We start from the raw sequence: 19,785 nt of genomic DNA on the forward strand, positions 1-19,785 counted from the left end.
ATGAATTGCTGCCGTAAATGGGCTTCCAGACAAGGTATTAATTGAAAAATTACACCTCGTGTTTGTTCTTCAAAGTTCCTAGTAGATAACAATGACTTACCGTTGACAGAAATAGATCAGAAATTTTGAGTTTTGGAGCTGCCGCGATGTCGGTTGCCGATTTTGAAAAGAAAAAGCTCCTCAGAATTATCCGGAATTTTTTCTACGATCATGCTTGCGTTTTAACTACAAAAAATATGTCGAGTCATGGAAATCGAAAGTTCTGATGAACAACAGTTGTTGGATACTACGTAATTTTTACGTTTTAATTTTAAGTGTGAGTTGCGAACCCATTTCTTAAAATAAATGTCTCGCGTTTTCTCCGCATTTTACAACCTCCAACCGAAACTTTAATGAAATATTTTATGCGGGAATTTTCAATTTTAAGTTTATTTCGTTTAATGTCACCGTGACGCTGGCATTTAATTTTCGCGGGGCCTATATCCATCTCGCGTTGAGCTATAGAAAGAATTCAGGTTTTGTCTTCCGGAAGTCATCACGCAGGATATGCACGAGTATTGTGACATAAAATTTGACATTTACAGTGACGCTACAGCTACGGCGCTGCGCACAGTGGATCGAGTCAATCGGAGAGGTCGGACTTGACATTTTTAACTAAAATTGGAAATTTTGATGTTCAGTTCGTCAAATTTTAAAGTTTACAGGGTGTTTCTGAAAGAAAATTCACGCGGCAACCAATCAAACCACTTTTAAAACCTCCAAGTTTTGTGCGAACGGAGTTATTAGCTTTTAAAGGTTCCAAATTTTGTGCGACCTCTCCTATCGACTCGATCCACTGTGCGGCGTACCCGTCGAACGTCCCCTAACTTTGAACCGTCAATACCATTCAAAGTTGGTCAGCAGCAATATTTGTTCCGAGGGGACCGTTTGATGCGTTTTGAGCGGGGGAGAGTTTGAAAGAGTTCCGATTTGACTGAGCTGAACGCGGAAAACAATAAAAAACACCTCTTTCTCAAATTAAATTCCGCTACTCGCACCGGAAAAGTGAAACCGTGAAGGAATAAGTAATAATAGAGAAAAGAAAGAAAGGAGCCTTCCTCTTTCTTCCCCTATTCCCAGAGGATAAGGAACAACAGTAACAAACATAGCCTCTCGGTCCCACATTACTTCAAAGAGAAAGGAATGGAATAAACGCGGGACCTTTTCTTCGGAGAGATCGAGTAAATGAAAAGGTTACCTGTGACGCTCTCATTTCCACTGAACATTTTACCTATACAATAGACATCGACTGTTTTTTATCTGATCAGCAACAGGTAACTCTCGCTCTGTTTCGGGTACTCTAACTCGCATGAATTCTAGGTGAGAATAGAGAGGTTACGTGTTGAATTTTAACAGCCTATAACTTTCGCAAAAAACATAATCTATATAAATGGAATATTATTGTAAGGCAAGTAGCCTAGGTATCGCGTATTTACTCGTAACGTCGGAAGAAGAAAGAAAAATGCCAAATTTCAGCCAGTCTATAGTATTTCCAAACGCGGCGCGGCGTTAGTGAGATAACTACGAGTATTTCAAGCTAGTTGGATTGCAAATTGCACAGCTAAAATTTCAAAGGCAACTCAAGCGCAGCAGCATGTGTGAGTCGTTAAGAAGTAAGAATTACATTCCGAAGTACGGAAGATATTTATTTTCTTAGCTTAATGCCTAATGCTATCAGCATATCACCGATCGAATGAAGAGCATCACATTTTAATTTGTTTCATGAGTGAGATTTTCTGTCTGTTAGTAAGGATGGTACGAGGCCTACTATCAAAAGTTCTCGATAACTGATAAAAAAAAAACTATTTGTGTAACTGTCAAATGCATCCGGAGGGCAAAATAATACAAGAGAAGATTGATGATTAGATATAAAATCCGAGAAACTTCCCTCCTGGACAACCCCTCCTCTCCCTTCCGCTCTCCAGAAGTAAGATAAAAAGAGAGACACGCTGTGTTATGAATGTAGAGTGTATTCATGAAGTGTCTTCATTATCGGAACCTTATTAAACATCTCAAAAAAAGGAAAAGAAGAAGACGAAGAAAAAAAATAATCGCATGTGCGAGATCGAAACCAACAAACAATTTTAAAACTAACTCTACGTAAAATTGCATATCTAGGCATTATACTGCCTTTCTTTAGCCTTACAAATATTCTCCCACTGTTTAGAGGACGGTTGAGCGAGGGAGACCATAAGTCTTTTTTGTCCTCTTCCTCAAGGATTGTCCATACTTTTTAGACGGGAGGGTGGAGGGGGGGGGCATACATTATAATCCGAGGGGTACGGCCGCGGCCTGGCCTCACTGCAATAAACAGTTCGAGTATTACGCGCCCAGAAAAATATGGGCCTCATCAAATCTTCTGGACGAGTGGGCGTGGTTTCATTAATTTAATATGGATTCTTACGCCGTCGGCGGCACCGTTGACAGATCGGGCATCGGAAACGTTGATTTATCCCGTTATGGTTTCAACTATTTTAGACGATACGTCACCGCAAGGATCACTCATTGAAAAGGGGAATTACATCAAACTGTATAAAACAATAACACAATCTCCTCCAACGATAACGATGGAAACAAATCAATTCATACCACAAAATTGGGCACCAAACTAGGTAGGCGCACGTCACGTTCCAATGCAGAAAATGATTAATAAAACCGAAAGTTCGACAGTCAACTTCCGAGGAAGATATCGTGGCTAAAGTAGAAAAATGCGCACTTTCATCGCACTGTTCCAAAATTCTTTCGTTTTGTTTCATTTGTTTAAAGCAGAACTATAAACAAAATTTCTTTTAAAATGATTCGTGCATACCTCAGAATAAATGAAGGAGAATTTGAAGAAAATTTCAAGAAAAACCGTGTATTAGTTTTTCTTTAAAAAAAAGATTAGAGCAGAGAATAACAGCGTCGCAATTGAAGGTATGTATTTTTCAAATTAGGCCATCGGCACGAGTATGGATATGTGTGTAACATACAAGTTGAATGGCAATATTACCCATAACTTTATTCCCAGAGACGTTGACTATACATTTAATCAGCGCAGAAGGTCTACATCACATATTTTTAACTTGCCGTTGCATTAATTGCCTTCTACGTAGTTAAATGAACGTATTTCTGCCAAGCGGGACCATGTGAATTAAGACATGAGCCCCGAGACCCATCAGCCTATATGCATAACAAGGCTCACGTCATAATGCACCTAGTTCCGTTTGGCAGAAATTCGTCCAAATTATGAAAGGAAATATTAAACTCGACGCTTAATTTAAAAACTGTCGAATGACCAAATTGGTGAGTTCCTGTGACTTCGGTTTGGAGAATTAGGGTTGTTTTTTTTTTTAAAAAAAAAAGGAAAACGAGGCAGCGTTGGGGACACGTGGCTTCTTTTCTAAGCAAGTTATCGAGAGACAAGTTAAAAAGGCTTGATGCTCGATTGAAGGCTTGTACCATTAAGAAATCGAACGACTGACCGACTTATAGACCCTGCTAACAAGAGGTGAACTGCGTCAACTGCCCGTGAAACTGCGTTCAACGTAGTTCTGTTGAACGCATTTCTCACTAGATATGACCTTGTTTCTATTTTCCCAGCGCTTTCTTTACTTCAACTTTGACCAATGATTAATACACCGTGAGCTAATAAATATCAACAATGTGTCTGCTGTGCCGCGCCGAGGAAGAACACCGTATGAGCCATCAGACGTTGCCAAATTTCTTTTGATAAAATACGAATTTCCAGGAAAATTTGCAACTAATTTTCCTCCAATTTTCAAGCGACCTTCATTTACAATTAGATCTGAATTATCCGAATAATTTAAGGAAAGATATTCATAACTTTCTCTGGAAAGAAACATTTTATCGTCGGACAGGGCCGGATTAAGGGGTGGCCACATGGGCCGCGGCCCATGGCGGCAAATCTAGAGGGCGGCAAATTTTGCAATTTTTTTAAATGTAGGTATAAAAAAATATCGGATTTAGAAAAAAAAAGTACGAACGAGAAAAGGCGACAAAATCTCTCATTTCCTGAGAGTATAGACATTTTTAATTTTGTCGTCTTTCAGCGATACAAGAGACAGCACCTTTAAGTAGTCGAATTAAGAGAGAAACCAAACACGCAATTTGGCCTGGAACGGCGCGGCGCAGAGAGCAATGATGACGAGGACTTGAGATGAAAAGGAGAAGCCCTCGGCGCGGCGATCGGCATGTAACACACATTAGCGCCTACAAGACTGCACGAATACTTCACGCATTGCATCAAACACAGTGCGGTCATTGCGGTCAGCGTGAAACGGATAGCGCCTACAAGAATGCATGAATACTTCACGCATTGCGGCAAACACAGTGCGGTCAGCGTGAAACGCATGGCGCCTACAAGACTGTGTGAATACTTCACGCATTGCGCCAAACACGGTACGGTCTGCGCGGCGGCGGGAGTTAAAATCATAAACCACATTCATGTTTGTTCTTTCATAATTTTTTTGTTCATTTCTTATGAATGAAAGGCCTTGGCCACACAGAGATAGGTTTACGAAACTTAACTTTTGCCGGTAGTGTTGACAGGGCATTCCCAAAACATGTGTTCAACACGAGTAAACGCGTCTTATGCACCCCTCCCCCGTTGGCACGTTCACTTGATGGTTTTTATTGATGTTTCAATACGAATAAGAAAGAGGCGGCAAATACAGGCGGCCCATGGGCGGCAAGTAGGTAAATCCGGCCCTGTCGTCGGATTTTTGGCAACTCTCTAGCCTTACCACGGCAGTGCTTTAAATATGAGTCACATCCACTAGGAGAAATGGGAGGCCGAATTTCCTAAAACCCACATCCTGATGCAGCATCCTGGTGTAGGCATTAGCGATGATTTTTTGATTTTGGAATCTTAGATGGTGCAAACAAAATAGTAATTACGTTAAAGTATTGTGACATTTAGACGCAAATATATAGTCCTTCGAATAACATTGTGGTTTTAGTCTCATCCACAGCGCTGCCTTAGTGAATATCATGCCTTCCTCCCCGATTTTCCTTTGGTTCGTCGATTAGGCTACAAACAAAAGCATTTCACGTGTGTTTTCACGTGTTGCACGTTGCATGACTGATTTTGAATCGATGAATAAGGCGGAGAGTAAATGAAAATACTTTTAAGCCTGGATAATCATGGAAATGCTGATAAATTTTACTTCATGTACTTCATAAAAATATTATTTTTGCAGAATGTAAGGCTATTTTTCTATGTTTTTGTAGAGCTACGTATTACAGTCGTAATTGGCTTTTCTACCATTGCTGCTATAATAATGGTCCTCTAAGCCAAACTAGATCGACGAACCGGAATTAGAAGTAGGAACGTTTTGGTTTTTTATAGAACGTTTTCTAATTCTTTGACACACCTTCTCAAGTGTGGAGACGATGTTTTTGAAAAAAAAAAATAAGAATTATGGTAAAATTCTAGAGTTGAAGAGTGAGCTTATGGAACCATATAATGACGGAATTTTTGAAAAGTGCAATTGTAAATATTAACAATTCATCACGCTTTTTTCTTACATACATAAAGTCTTGTGGATAAACCGCCATTATGGTTAAAAATTAAGTCTAATCGAGTGAGTCTACCGAAACATCACCGCTTTTCATAGGTTGATGTACTCGTTGCTTGATCCACCGTCTTTGATTTTTGTTCTTATTTCTATTTTTCTTTCATACATTTCGAAGTATGACATTCTGCGTAGACCTAAACTATTCCTGAACATGTACAGTCGATCCAAACTCCATTATATTTACATAGGGTTTTTAGGAATTGCCATGAGTTGTACAAAAATTTGAGCCTATTCATCGCCACTGCCTTCTTTTGTTATTTTTTCTCTGTCTTTCTACCCGATGCAAAATTTACCTAATTCTTTACAAACCAAAACACCTGTACTAGCAGGCAAGGACGACGAATATGAATCCAAAACGAGCGTGCATTCTACGCATATTTGAGCTTAACCATACCTTTTACATGACTTTTTTGTATGCTTTCATTAAAGGTGATAATAAATTACGCTTTCATGAGATTTCGAAGACGAAAAAAAACGTGAGACCACGGTTTGAGGAGAGTGGTTACGCGCCAGGCAAGGCGTAATTTTTTAAGGTTAATGCTCTCACCAGACCAGTGGGAGAAAAGAGGTTAAAAAGACACTCACCTCCGCGTGATCATGACAAGGGGGCTACAGCCGGGCCAGCCAACCGCAACGTGATCCCACCGGATCCGAAAATCTGGAAATCCCGCGGCGAGAAAATGAAAAATGAAAAACGAAAAACGAGAATGAAGCGCGAACGGAGGGTGGGAACCCGAAAATTGAGACGAGCCAGGAGCTGAGGAGCTGAAACCCGTGCGGATCTGTCGAGAAGGGATGCTGAACTGGCACAGTCGAGAGAACGGCCCCCCGCGCGCCCCCCGCATCCGGCGGTAAATCAATACCGTCCCCACGGTGGAGCCGCTCTGCCCTCCTCCAGCAGAAGCGCCTACCTCCAACCAGAATCCCACCCAGTTACGTGGTTTTCGTTAAGCTGGGAGCCGCTGCTGCTTCGCATCATCATCTCGAAAACTCGGACGAGGCGAAAGCCCCCCCCCCCCCCCACCCTCCTCACACCCCCCGGCCATGCACCCTCATCGTGGTGTCTGATCGGCGCTGGGGGTGCGCCTCAGCCCCCTGGCTCCTAAAGTGGTCCACCTCCGGAGGCACCTTGCGCTGTGCGCCCCCTTTTCCCCGATGCCCAGTGAGAAGCGAAAAAACAGGGTTGCCACAGTCAGGGAAAATCGGGAAATGTCAGGGAATTTTAAAAATTCAGGGAAAACCGGGAAAAGTCAGGGGGAATGACGAAAATGACGAAAATGTCAGGGGCAATTTGTTAAATCACCTTCATTTGAAATCTAAAATGGGTTTGAGATTTCCAACAGCAAATGCCTGAAAACTCTTTTCAATTATGCCTTCCTAACCATCCGTCACATCTTCGATTGTCAGGGAATTCCACCAAAATGTGTCAGGGAAATCAGGTAAATGTCAGGGAATTTCATTTTCTAAAGTCTGTGGCAACCCTGAAAAAAGCATATCCTTGCTGATATGATACTCATGGTGGTACATACGCGGTTTCTGCTCAGTAGGGTGCATAGAAAGATTTTAGAGCTAGATGCGCTTATTGGAGGTGTTGGATAATGGTGACGTTATTTAGATACTAGCCAGCTTTAAACGGTGTTCTTCTCCGCATTGTACTTTTTTTAAAAATAGGGGCGGGGGCGCCCCCAACTGCTTTGCAGTCCAACCTCCCGAAGCGTCTCGAGCCTCAGGCGTTATGCGTTATGCGTTATGCGTTGTGCCCATGATTATACACTATAAAGTATGATGTGGGTCTGATTATTGCAGGTTTTCCATTGATGGAGATGTCAATCCAAGTATGTTCATATATGAGTTCCTTTAAATGTATGAAGTTTCAATGTAACTAATCGGAGGCGATTTTTTTGGAATTCTGATTTTCGGAACGTTGCTTTTTAACCAATGAGGATGGAAATACAAAATAAAAGAGGAGATGTTCCTGTCAGTGCATACTATGCCCTCCCAAATCAAGTGCATTCTATATTCATAAAGACAGCGAATACATCAATCCAGTCTCCATTTTGATCAATTAAATTTTTTTAAATTTTCATCGCTCCGATGCGGGAAGCTTTAAATTTATTCATACATATTGGAATACGTGGTATAATATTCTCGTTATAAGTACTCACTATTCAATTTGAATAAGGTCAGAATGAGTTTTAAAGACACGTTCTCAAATTGAATATGACTGTTGCCGACGAGAACAAGTAACACTCCACCATAAACGAAAAAACCAAAATGAAACCGAAACCATAACCAAACCAAACCATGAAACAAATGAATGGCCCATGGAATTTTCCGCAAACCTTTGTTTTGATTGGAACAAATCTAAGTGCAATGGCTTTTTGACCGAAAAGGAAAAATGTTGTAAAAGTTTTTTTAAATGAACGCTATAATTCTTCCAAATACTGAGGCTAAAACTTGTGAGATGCTCCTCACAACTTCTTCGGCTTGGAATCTCCATGAAATTAAGAGATTTCAAATGAGTGCAGTTTCAAAGTGCATTCCAAATTTCTGGCCTTACATCTGCGTGTCACCGTAACTATATTTCTTCTGAGTTTGTAGAAAGTTGCCATTGAAATCACAGTTGAACCCAGGGATTTACGTTCATTCTGGCAACATCAAATTCAGTCCTCTGAAATTATCCACAGTCTTGATCATATGATTTTACTTTTAGGTTAGATATTTTTTCGAGTCACTCAAATCAAAATTGTAAGTTTACATTTTTCGAGTTAAAATTCCAAGTGAGTACGCGGAACTGAGTGATGCCTCAGTCCGTCTTCCTCTCCAAAATCCGTTAAAATATTCAATCGGTCACAAAGAAAACAAGGTAAGGATAAACGTAACCTGAAAATCATAATTCCAAGATCTCAATTTTAGCATTCTAAATTTTAGTGAGCATAGAGGCGGGCACAAGGGGTGAACTGTCTCCTTAAGTTCCTTAATTGGACTACATTTTGCAATAAGGAACTAATAATTCTGACTCATTTCAGGAACAAGTATGTGATTTTAGTTTCTCATTGTAGATAAATACTTATGCGCGTGAGGTAAAAATAGTACTCTCTAATCGCAAAATGTAATGTAATGAGAGGTATATCCATTGACATATTTTCCAGATTGGCTGAAGTAACAAGCTTGGAAAAAGAGAGCAGTTGCCCTTTAGTTGAACTATTACAGGGTCAAGATGATTGAAGGGACAAGAGTCGGGGGGACTTCATCACATCGCAACATTTCAAAGTTTTCCCGGACATCTTAGTTATTATCACCTCAACAGGTGAATGGTACAATGGCACATATCGATAATTTATGGCATTTTTTGTTATATCACAACGGAAATTCGCACAATATCTCAAAAGAGAAATCACCGTGCCTCAGAACCGAACCGACATTTTAACGTAAACATTTTTAAGAACACAGTGGGGGAAGAAGTGAACTAAAACCAAGCATAAAAATACAAACATTTTTTGGTTACCTACTAATCCGGATATTGTTTTCCTTGATTGCAGAGCTACATTCACCATGGCCAAAAGTGACGACAACGCATGGCAAGAAGCGTGCCTCGTCAAGGGTGGAACTAAACTCGGTAAGCCTCTACAATAATAAGACCGCGTTAAGCAGAAAGGAACCATGCAACATCAGCTATTGCTAAATTCAACTGGGCAATTGAACTTTTTACAAGAGATCGTGTGCGCGATTCTTTTGAAATTATTCAGGAGTTTGCCGCGTACTATGCAAAAAATTCACTGAAATTTTCACTGAAATCCGCACAATCGTTTTCATGTATAAAATAAAACTGCACCATTAAATTTGGCAATAGCTGATGTGGCTTGGTTCCATTCTACTAAATGCGGTCCAATTCTTCAAATTACGGACTTACTTTCTTATAATTTTCTTTTCTCACTCCTCTACAAGTGGCCTTTGCAGATAGTGCGTGGTTACTTTTTAATTTTGGTTCTATTTCTTGTTGTATGATGATAATAGAAAAGTTTTTGTAAAATGATTTCATTTTTTTCGATTTTTCTCTTCACAAAAATCGATCGAACAGGAGTTGCACATCGCAGGTAAAAGATCAGTAAGACTATGCCAAGTGATGAACGACACCAGTCAATGTACATACGTTTGTGCGCCTGCATTTTCGTGTGATACTGTGCAATACCTCTGTGGCGGAATAGTTGCTCAAAGCGCCTTCAAATGTGTAGCTTCAACTTGATTGCAGAAGACGACAATTATTGCCGCTGCATGTAATCACACACCAGCGCGTGCGCAGTTACACATTTTCTCATCACCGATGGTGAGATTAAAAACATATGCACCTCAATTTTCGACGTTGCAAGTTTCTCAATGCCTATTTTCGGCGGGTAAACCAAACGTATAAACATCTCTAAATCTGCCATGATTTTTCCGAGTTATAATGAAAGATACTATTTTAATGTTTCGTTCAAGTCTAATTTTCGTTAAAGAAGGATCAAGACGACTTATTAGTCAAACAATACCCCCTTACCCCAAGTTGTTGCCAGATTTAAACCTTGCCGATAACAGTCAGGTCACCTGTCTAAAATGTTTTTATTCTCGGCGAGACGATTAATCTCGATCAATCGGCGTTAAAACCCGAGAGCCTCTTGCACATCCTCCTCTGGCAAATAATATTGTTTGCCATGGCTTTGCTTTGTCAACATACGAGAAAAAACGTTTCCGTAACAACCTGCTTCTTCATTTCCCATATTTTTCCTTAAAAATGTGCTAGTCAACATTTTCGTTTAACTGTCTTGCTTAGTTGAAAATGATTCTTTGCGGCCACAAAGCTACCTGGTCTCCTTCTCTCTCCCCTTCTCTTTCCGCAAAATTCCGGTCTGCGGGATAGTTTTTAACAGAATTTCTTATAATTAATGCAAAGAGTTGGTTTTACAGAATCCATTATTTATAGAATTCTTATCATTCATAATTTATAAAGAGTATCCACTCCTTTGCGGGTAATCCAATCCTGACGGCCGCGTTGTCGGGAAGGAACAAAAGTTCCTTAATGTTCTAAGTTCGCGGAATGCACATCTCCTCTAGTAAAAGGTACTCCGAGACGAAAATCAATACCTAAATGATATGCGGCACATTGCGGTTTGATTTCTGAAGGTAAATATTCTTACAGAACGGAATACGGATGACTTTTTTTTTTTTTTATCTCTTTTGAAATACGGGTTTAAGTTCCCTTTCATCCACTGGAAAACAGAAATCGAGGGCTGAAATCAGAAATCATGCATTTCGCTCGCAAGAATTCCACTCCTATCTTATTTTTTATTTATTTATTTATTTATTTTTCTTGAAGGAAAATGAGCCAACGTCTTTGCTTGCAATTTTAAAAGATTATTCCTCAGGCAGAGTAGAGAATTTGATTTGTTTTCCTGTCGGATAGTATGCAGCGTTTGAAACTCAATAAACATGTTTTCCGAGGTTAGGTATCGAGAGAATCACAAGAAGAAAGAGTAAATTTGTTTTTCTATGATACATTCTCGACTCGAGTGTCCTCGTACTTTTTAAATTTTCGTACCAAGAACTTTACTTCTCTCTCGAATCATAACAAAGTAAGAACGAAACATTTTCCCGGAAACATTTAGTTGCAATTGTGCCGTTAGTTTTCTCATATCAAGAAGAAAAAACTTTCATTTAAAAGTATGATACTCTTCGTTGTAAATAATTCTTCATGTATACATGCATAAGTACGCGAGAATATTCTCCGAGAAATTCCCTCCAAGTTTTCCGAACTACATTATACGACGCCTCACGCGTGCTGTAACTTCCAACGAGAGAGGTCGTCGCTCTTCTGACGTAAGGGCGTATCTCGATTATAGCATGAGCCCCAGAAGGCATGGATCTATATGTAAAACAGGGCTCACCTAAGATTTGAGATACGCCCTTACGTCAGAGGAGCGACGAGGTATCCTGCCGGGCTGAGGAAGATCGCCGTATGAACTTTCGAATGTTGCCAAGTTTCCCCGTTTAAAATTTGCATTTTGTAGGATAGTTATGGATATTTTTCCTCGAAATTTTCAGGAACTTCCGGTGAAATTGCGAACAAAATAATCTGAATAATTAAATGTCCATAAGTTTACCAGAAAATTCTCGTTTTATTGAAGGAAATTTGGCGACGTCTGAAGGCTCATACGGCGTTTTCCCTTAGCATGGCAGCATAGTAGATCCTTTAGAGTGATTAAGTTACATTTGGCCTTCGGAAAATTAAATCTCATTACTCATATATTTATAAGCATGACAGAAAATTCTGCGAAGGTATAAGTCGTCGTTGCGTCGCCAAACCTAGAATAAAGTGGCCTTTTTTGAAGATTTACTCAAAAAGAAATGCTTTCCCCAAAAATCTGAGGCGAAAATTATTTTTCCATCAATTTTTACCATCTACCAAGACACTATGATTCTAAAAAAATATTCAGCAAATACATCTTGAGATTGGTTTTCGTCACATCGTATTACGTGGTAAGCTTCAGAATACACAAGTCATATCTCTGAAGAGATAATGGACCAGTAGACAAGGCACGAATTTCAGCATTCTGATACACGTTTCATAAGCAAAATTTTACGTAGAACACGATGCGCAAAACGAAAATTACCGAAATTAACTCCTTATGAAGATATTTAATGATTCTTGATGCGTGAATTCAAACTATCCGCTCATGAAAACTCAATGCTCTACGGGACTCACATCGCGCGCTAAACGTTATCATGACAGTCTCTGCGATATAAAAATCTGGCAATACCTACCTTAATCTTGACGCTTTAGCTCAGCTATAGCAAGTTGTTTATAGTTTGAACAGCACGGTGGGAAATGAACATCGCTTAATTGAGAAGCTTGCTGAAATCGTTGTAGTGCACGATTTGACTCACGTAGAGCTTTGAGTTTCTTGTGAGCGGGCAGTTCAAATTCCTCGTAACCAATGTGAAATAAAAACGTTAGTATCTTTGTTAGGAGTTGATTTCGATAATTTTCGTTGCGCGAGTCGTGTTCTACGTAAAATTCTGGTCAAGAAAGATGTATTAGAATACTTAAATTCGTATCTTGTCTAATGGTCCATTATTGGCACACAAAGGATGCTCTTTGGCCTACATTGCTAATTGAAGGCGAAATGGCTACGCACGAAACCTCCGTTCCCTAAGCTTTTCGTATCAAATCTGCCTTCTCAATCTTTTCAGTCAGAATACGCTACTGGCCTCGTTGCAGAATCAAAAGGGTAAAGACCTGCATTCCGATGGAAATGGACCTGCCTCCATTTTCCCCTTATCTGTTGTTTTCTTTCTTCAAGTTGAAAACATAATCACGAGAATCGGACAGTTCAGGATTTAAGTTGATTTCCCGCTGAAAGTAAACAGTGACGAAAGCCTCGAATAATTTTGCGGCAATACTAATTTCAACATAAATTTTTGACCAAAAAAAAAAAAAAAAACATGAAAAGCTTCCGGACGCGGAAATGCACGCCTTATTTAACCAATCGTATGCAATGATGTGTCGCATCTTGCTTGTGGAAGCTTCCCACTTTAATTCAAAATGTTTGACTCATTTTTAAGTTTTCGCCGCCGAGTGATACAACCCGCAGGTGTTGTTAAAAAATGCGAGCTCAAGGAAAGCACCATGTTGGAAGATTCCTCTTCCAGGAACTTGAAGCAGTTCCACGAACGCAACATTTACCGCTCAAAAATTCCGAGAAAATCACGATGGGCTGAAGTGATTTTAACGCCAGCTACGTATCAATTATAGAATTTCTAACTTTGAAAATTCCACGGTCATTAAGTAGACGATGGTGCGGGCACGCTTCAGAAAATTCCCAGCCTTAAGCTCCACCGATATTGAGTCGAGTTCGCTTAAGAGATTAGTTCGTGGAACTCGTTCAACTGAAGCTTCTCTCAAGTTCCTCCCAAGTTCATTTATACAAACGGGAACTTAGAATATACATTTCTGAGACGGTGCCACATTTATCCGGCTTCGAGGATTTAGAAGCTTCAGCTTAGATATTTTAATACGAAAAAATAAAAACACAATTCTGCAGTGAAAGGGAAGAGAGCCGTGACTGCCGTGAGTGCAAAAATGAAGTTGTGAGAAAATGGGCTCAGAAAAGCGCCTGAGCGGAAAAATTGAAAAAAAGCCTCTGTTCTTCGTCAAATTCTCATCACCTATCCAAAAGACTCTCGGAAATCGTTTGAATGACTAAAAATCCTCACATTTTATTTTCAACCGTATAAAAATTATCCTTTTTATTTGCATGTTAGACTAGTATTAGGCAAAACAGTCGTAAGCACTATATCTTGTACGTGCTTTCGTGGTTGCGTTTTGGACCCACAACAGAAGAAATTGGCAGAAGAGGGCACCATTTTACCTGAAAGAACTGTTTTCATTGGCTTTCTAGCGGAATAATGCACCTTGCAGCTGTTTTGTCTCTAACAGCGTCGATTTTAACGCACCAACGGCCCTTTTGCATGTCTCGTTTTTATACAATGAAGACAAATTTTTCTTATACGAAATTCTTCTTTAGCTGCATCAGTAATTTCAACTAAATTAGATCAAATTAATTTTGAAAAAAAACTCAATTTAAAAAAAATTTATAGTAACGGCTCTTCTTGGTATCTCGGCAGAATTGGAGTTTTTTAAACATTGTAATCTAGATACGCATTTTTCGCCCTAGACATCGATATGAAGCTTTTAGGTCAAATAATTTTCAGTGTATAACTATCGATTTATTTGGTTTTTTTTCCAGTAATCAGTACTGCGGTTGGCTTCATACTTGCTGCAGTAATGCCTAGTAAGTCAGTGATTCAAAATTTCACTACTTCTTAGTTTTAATGCTCGTTAAGATGGGGACATCCGGTTATTTAATGAAGCGGGTCAAAAATAGGACGTCAGGCCAAAATTTTCAATTTTTTCCTTTTCATTGATTTCGATCTACATGTCCCAAAGAAACATTTGATTTGGATTAGCGTTCGGGTATGAGCCAAAATACCCAAATCACCAAATTTCCTTGAAAGAATCCGTAATCCTTATCGTACCTCAGCATTTTCTTCCCCGATTTTACTTCTACGACGATTGCCACTTTTATGGAAAGTTTGTACAAGCATATTTGGACCGCATCATACAGCAAGGAAATAAGTCACACCAGCCATTGCTAAATTTCATCGGATTATTTTTTTTTTTATTTTATTCGTTGAGAACGGCAGATGTGTTGTCAATTCCAGAGAATTTTCGAAGTATAATCTTTTGAGTTTTCGAAAGTATTGAAGGAAAAATTGCGTTTACCCGCAAAAATAATAAATTATTCCAATTTGAACAATGGATGATGTGATGTTGTTCCTTTCCGTTTGAAGCGGTCCACTTGGATTACATTTTGCAAAAAGGGAACTAAGAGCATTCCAATGTTGCCAGGATTGCACAAATTAAATTCTTTGCAACAAAATCACTGGAATCGTGCAAAAATCTCTTTTAATGTAGAGTCTTAATTGAAAACACCGTGTTCATCCCTAAAATTTTCGTCAGCAAAGCCTCAAAATGCGTCCAAATAGAGTTGGAATTTCAAAAATTTTCCAGCTTTGTTGAATGTAACAATTCGGAAGTATTCTGTGTTAAAGTAAGAAAAAGCATAATTTTTCTGCATAAAGGAGAATTACCATTTGCACAATCTTAGCGACAGTGGAATGCTCTCGGTTCCTTTTTGCAAAATGCAATCCATTTATGTGGCTCAAAATGAATTTCTCGCCGCGAATTTCCATATTTCCGCAGGAATCTGACTAAAGCTCTGATTTCTTTCAGCTCGGAAAAGAGTGTGTGCAGCCGTGCCATGGTTCGCCAAAAAGAATGTCTGGGCCCTGTCGGGACTGGGCGTCGGTTTGGGTCTAGCGGCAGCTACGTGCGCTCAAGAACAAGTCACACAATCGAACACGAAATCAGCGTGCGCCGGCAAAAAGACTCAGAAAGCCTCCGAACATTCTTTGTGGAGGACCAAAGTAGGGCTCAAGACCGAATCCAAAACCTCCGACGAAAAATGATGTCTTCCCTGTTTCAAAATTTCCGACCACCTGTAATTCTGTGCTTTCAACTCCGACGACTAAATGCAAAAATGAAAATTTCAGAATTCATAACTGATTTTGGGGTACTTTATTTTAAAACGAGGAACGCCTGTGCGTTTCGAGTTCAAACTCGATTTAACTTTTCGGTTTATTAAATTTAAGTATCCTAAGTATCTAAGTAGGCGTCGCAGAGCGGCCTAATGCGCAGGAAAAGCGACTAATAAATAGACACATACATTCAAAGTAAGCAAAGTAGCCTCGATCAAAAGTAGCAATCTAGTGCGATCTAAGTGTTAAAATCCTGCGGTTGAGCTCTCGAGTTCAATCCTACTTAATACGGGAAAGGCCCAGTCGTAGTAACCGCATGTTCGATCCCATTAAATGATTATAGAGGCCAATTTTTTTGGCGGCTATGCAAACAAATATTACAACATAATTTTTTAAAATTGTTCTCAGAAGTTCTTCTTACACCTTTATGAGTTTTTTTTTATTTTATTATTTTGTTTATATTTTTTGTATCTTGCATATTCAAAACTTGGAAGTGTGTCCGCTTTACAAAGACTAATGTGATGACTATAACGCCTTGATGGCTTGATGCAACTATTCGCGTTCCACGGATGTGCGTGTTGCATGTTCAAAATTGAAGGCACTTTCGCTTGACTCACATCTTTAGGAATGTATGGGAACTATCGTTAGTTGTAGCACCCGAATGACAGAGTGCTTATGCAGAGCAAAACGGTATCGCATCTCAATCCTTTAACTACAAAAAAAGTGCTGCTCTATAATTAGTCAACAATTTTAGGCTTTCGTGGGTTTTCCGATTTCCAACCTTTGAAGTAATTTCCGAACAACATTTAATGGAAATTTTCGCCGAGAATTATCCTTCTTCTGTCAGTTTATTCAGCTCTTCATAGATGAAACAAATTTTTATGAATCTGTTTTGTTTAATACTTGGATATCGAGGTTGTAAGAAACTCGTTTTTAGTAAAACAAAATCTCCAAAAGTAAATTGAAAAAAATAAATTGTGAACTTGATTCACGTAACCTGTAAATTTTAGTGTACTTTCCGAAGGAAATCCAACATTTGTATAAATTGTATTGGTTTTTATTTTGATTCTTCTATATTTCGCAAAAAATCTCGAGAAATGTTTATCAGTAATTTATTGGTCCATGGGGGGACATTCGTCGGTTAGAGACTGGATTGCAAATCAAATTAACGATCGGCCCATTGGCGAAATTTTCAAACTAGATCGGCCAGTCCGCCAACTGGCTGCCCAGCTGGCTTCATGGAGTGGGCAAAAACATAGGCCAGTTCGCGGACTGGGCAACGGGGATGACCAGTCCACAATGGCAATCTTTGCCGTCTCTTGGCGTCTGGACAATTTGCCAACGAGGCATAACATCCATGTTAACTACCAGTTTACATCTTTATTATGTATTTGGCCCATTGATCTCTCTTTCCTAAGATTCTATCGTGTTTATGGCTATATAGTGTTGTGACACCTGTAAATAAAAGTATTAACCCAGCAACCAACCCTCATAAACTAAATTTTCCATACCGTCTGATGTGAGACTCCTGGCTGTAGATTCCAAAATGTGTGGGTGTAATTTGGAGACTTACTTGATTTTTTGTCTCCTCTTTCGATCAAACTTGTTCCGAACGTGTGAAATCCCGCGGCAACAACACGTGACCGCACTGACAGACCGTTTCATAGCGCACTGAAGACTACTCAAATTCACCCCCGCATCTCAACTTTGGCGCGCACGAAAGCTCCTCCGCACTCCCGCAAGATGTCGCTCACGCCATCTAGCGACGAAACTTCCAACAGAATGTTCACGTAAAGTTCCGACAGAGTTCAGCACAATGAACTTTGAGCATCCACGAAATCCCTCCGCTTAGAGCTTATTTGGACAGATATGAATTAGAATAATGATTCAGCTACAACTGACTTGGGACACAATTTTACGATTCTTTTTATGTTTGTTAAATGGAGGCAAGCGAGCTCATCGATAAAATGCCCCCAGTTATGGAGACTTAAGATTTGCAGCTGTTTCAAATGATAGATTTTTGCTTAGTATAAAAGTAAGGAGAATGTTTTTTAGTTTAACGGCAAGAAGAAATATTTTCCTATCGAATATTCTCGCATTTGGGGATACAAGATCGACTAGAATAGGAACTCGTACGAAACATTCAAAATTTGTTGAAACTTGAAATGTATACGACGAACTAGGACGGTTGTTCTATCTTTCCTCTCTACTGTCAGCTTTAATTGAGGACCGTTAGATAAACTCGTAGAAAAACAAATTAAAGACTTGATAACACTGTCGAATGAATCACAAATCTCTTGATAATGATGATGAAAACTGATAAATCCAAAACGAGAGAACATGGTGGACGGATGCATAATAGACGAGATTCAAAAGGTCCTTTTCTCGGTTGGAGGAGATGACGTCCATCCGAAGCCCCTTCAGGAAGCGCGGATATTTAATCCCGGCCGTAATTGCCGCAGGTGGCCAAGCATCGTTGCTGGACGCTCCGAACGCGATCCAGGACGGCGGCCACCAAATCCTTCCTAGCCAGTGCGTTGAGGAACTGACCGTTGAAGCTCTCCGGGCCGAGATGCGCGACGTCCACGAAGCCGGCCCGATGTGCCCACGGACCGACGACCTCCCGGAGCCAGTGGTTCAGCCTCTTGATGTTGGTGTTCATCTTGTCGCTCTGGTGGAGGTCGTACCTCTCGGTGACGCCGACGACGACGACGGCCACCTCGGAGCGGAGCCCGGCCATCAAGACCTGCATCTGGTCGCGGAGCTCGAAGACGCGGCTCCGGGTGGCGTCGAGGCGGCCGACCATGAGGACGACCACGTCCCCGGCCCGGAGCCGCCCGCGCTTCTCCCGCCGGAGCAGCTCCAACGTCCACGACTCCATGAGCCGCTCCGAGCTCGTGGCCACCTTGACGCGGTGCTCCGGCCGCAGGCCACGCGCCAGCTCGTCCACCGTCGAGCGGAGGGCCACGTCCGCGCAGATGTACGCCAGCGCCCGATCGTCGTCCGAGAAGCTCTCTTCGTCCTCGCTCACCGCGTCCTCGTCCACGCTCCAATATCCGCGGGTTCTTCCGTTGCCGGGCACCCGCACTTGGTCCTCGTCCACGCTGGAATATCTGCGACCCCGCCCGATGCCGGACACCGACCGAGGATCCTCGCTCCCGCTCCAAGACCCAACGCGCTTCCCGTTGCTCGTCGAGGACTTGGACACCCGCGACTCGTTGTCCTCCGAGTCGGAGACCCGGCTCCTCCCGCTGTCCAAGCCGTTGGCTCTGCGGCCCCCGCGTCTGGTGGCGTCGGCGGAGCGGCGTCCGGACCCGCAGACCGAGCGGCATATCTCCACGCGGATCTTGGCGGCGGCGCTTTGGCTGAGCTCCTCGTAGATGACGCGCCCGCAGAGCTGCTCCAGGTTGTGTTCCAGGGTCTGGAGTCGCTGCTCGCTCTCCTCGAGTTCTTGTTTCTTCGTCAGGTAGAGGGTTTCCAGGGCTTTGATCTGCCTCTGGAGGGAGGGGTTGTCACAGTGGGAGGACCGGCTCCCCGAGTTTCCCCGAAATCCGTTCATGACTGCTTCCACGGCCTGGGGCTTCCACCTAGGTGATCTGCAACATTTTAAATTTGACATTAATTAACATTAATTGGACGTATTTCTATCAAAGAGAACTATGTGGAGGTGAGAAAGATGGGGTCTGCTAGTTAGAGCTCGGGCCATAAGAATGAATGGGAATTATAAAGCGCCGGTGACGAGGCCGTCGTCGCGGCTTCTCGTAGTGGGCATTAACTCATGAGCCCTGTTCAAAACGCTCTAGACACATGCCCATGGCTCATACACTTTGCACATAGTTCCGTTTGACAGAATGTAAAATCCCGCTTTTCCAATTCAGCAAACGGAATTGTGAGTCAACTGAATGCGGCACCTATGAGCCGTGGGCATGTGTCTAGAGCGTTGTGAACAGGGCTCATGAGTTAATGACCACTACGAGGAGCCGCGACGACGGCTTCGTTACTTTATTTCCATTTATTCTTATGGCTCGAGCAC

General features: G+C 41.2%; 2 protein-coding genes and 1 long non-coding RNA gene across 6 annotated transcripts in view; 2 read left to right on the forward strand and 1 right to left on the reverse strand.

Moving 5' to 3' along the window:
- LOC109039553 (uncharacterized) overlaps positions 1-15,776 on the forward strand; it is a 31,070-nt gene extending 15,294 nt beyond the window's left edge. Inside the window, exons 1-4 of one of the 4 annotated variants that reach the window (XM_019055058.2) lie at positions 8,291-8,484; positions 9,161-9,237; positions 14,402-14,446; positions 15,448-15,776. In XM_019055058.2, the coding sequence (XP_018910603.1) occupies positions 9,174-9,237; positions 14,402-14,446; positions 15,448-15,683 (345 nt within the window). In that variant the 5' untranslated portion in view covers positions 8,291-8,484; positions 9,161-9,173 and the 3' untranslated portion in view covers positions 15,684-15,776. Of the gene's footprint in view, positions 1-8,265; positions 8,485-9,160; positions 9,238-14,401; positions 14,447-15,447 lie in introns of those variants that run through there. The other 3 variants (XM_019055059.2, XM_019055060.2, XM_019055061.2) reach the window with 3 other exon arrangements.
- LOC109039552 (beta-1,4-N-acetylgalactosaminyltransferase bre-4) overlaps positions 1-18,111 on the reverse strand; it is a 75,193-nt gene extending 57,082 nt beyond the window's left edge. Inside the window, 1 exon segment of the mRNA XM_019055054.2 lies at positions 17,264-18,111. The gene's annotated coding sequence lies outside the window, so the exon portion shown is untranslated.
- LOC140224342 (uncharacterized) lies at positions 9,254-11,740 on the forward strand. The gene is made up of 2 exons (XR_011899643.1): positions 9,254-11,454; positions 11,581-11,740. It is a non-coding gene; the product is annotated as an uncharacterized lncRNA (long non-coding RNA).
- Positions 18,112-19,785: the final 1,674 nt, after the last annotated feature.

Source organism: Bemisia tabaci, chromosome 3 (genome assembly GCF_918797505.1).
Source record: "Bemisia tabaci chromosome 3, PGI_BMITA_v3".
Classification (NCBI taxonomy): Eukaryota; Metazoa; Arthropoda; class Insecta; order Hemiptera; family Aleyrodidae; genus Bemisia; species Bemisia tabaci.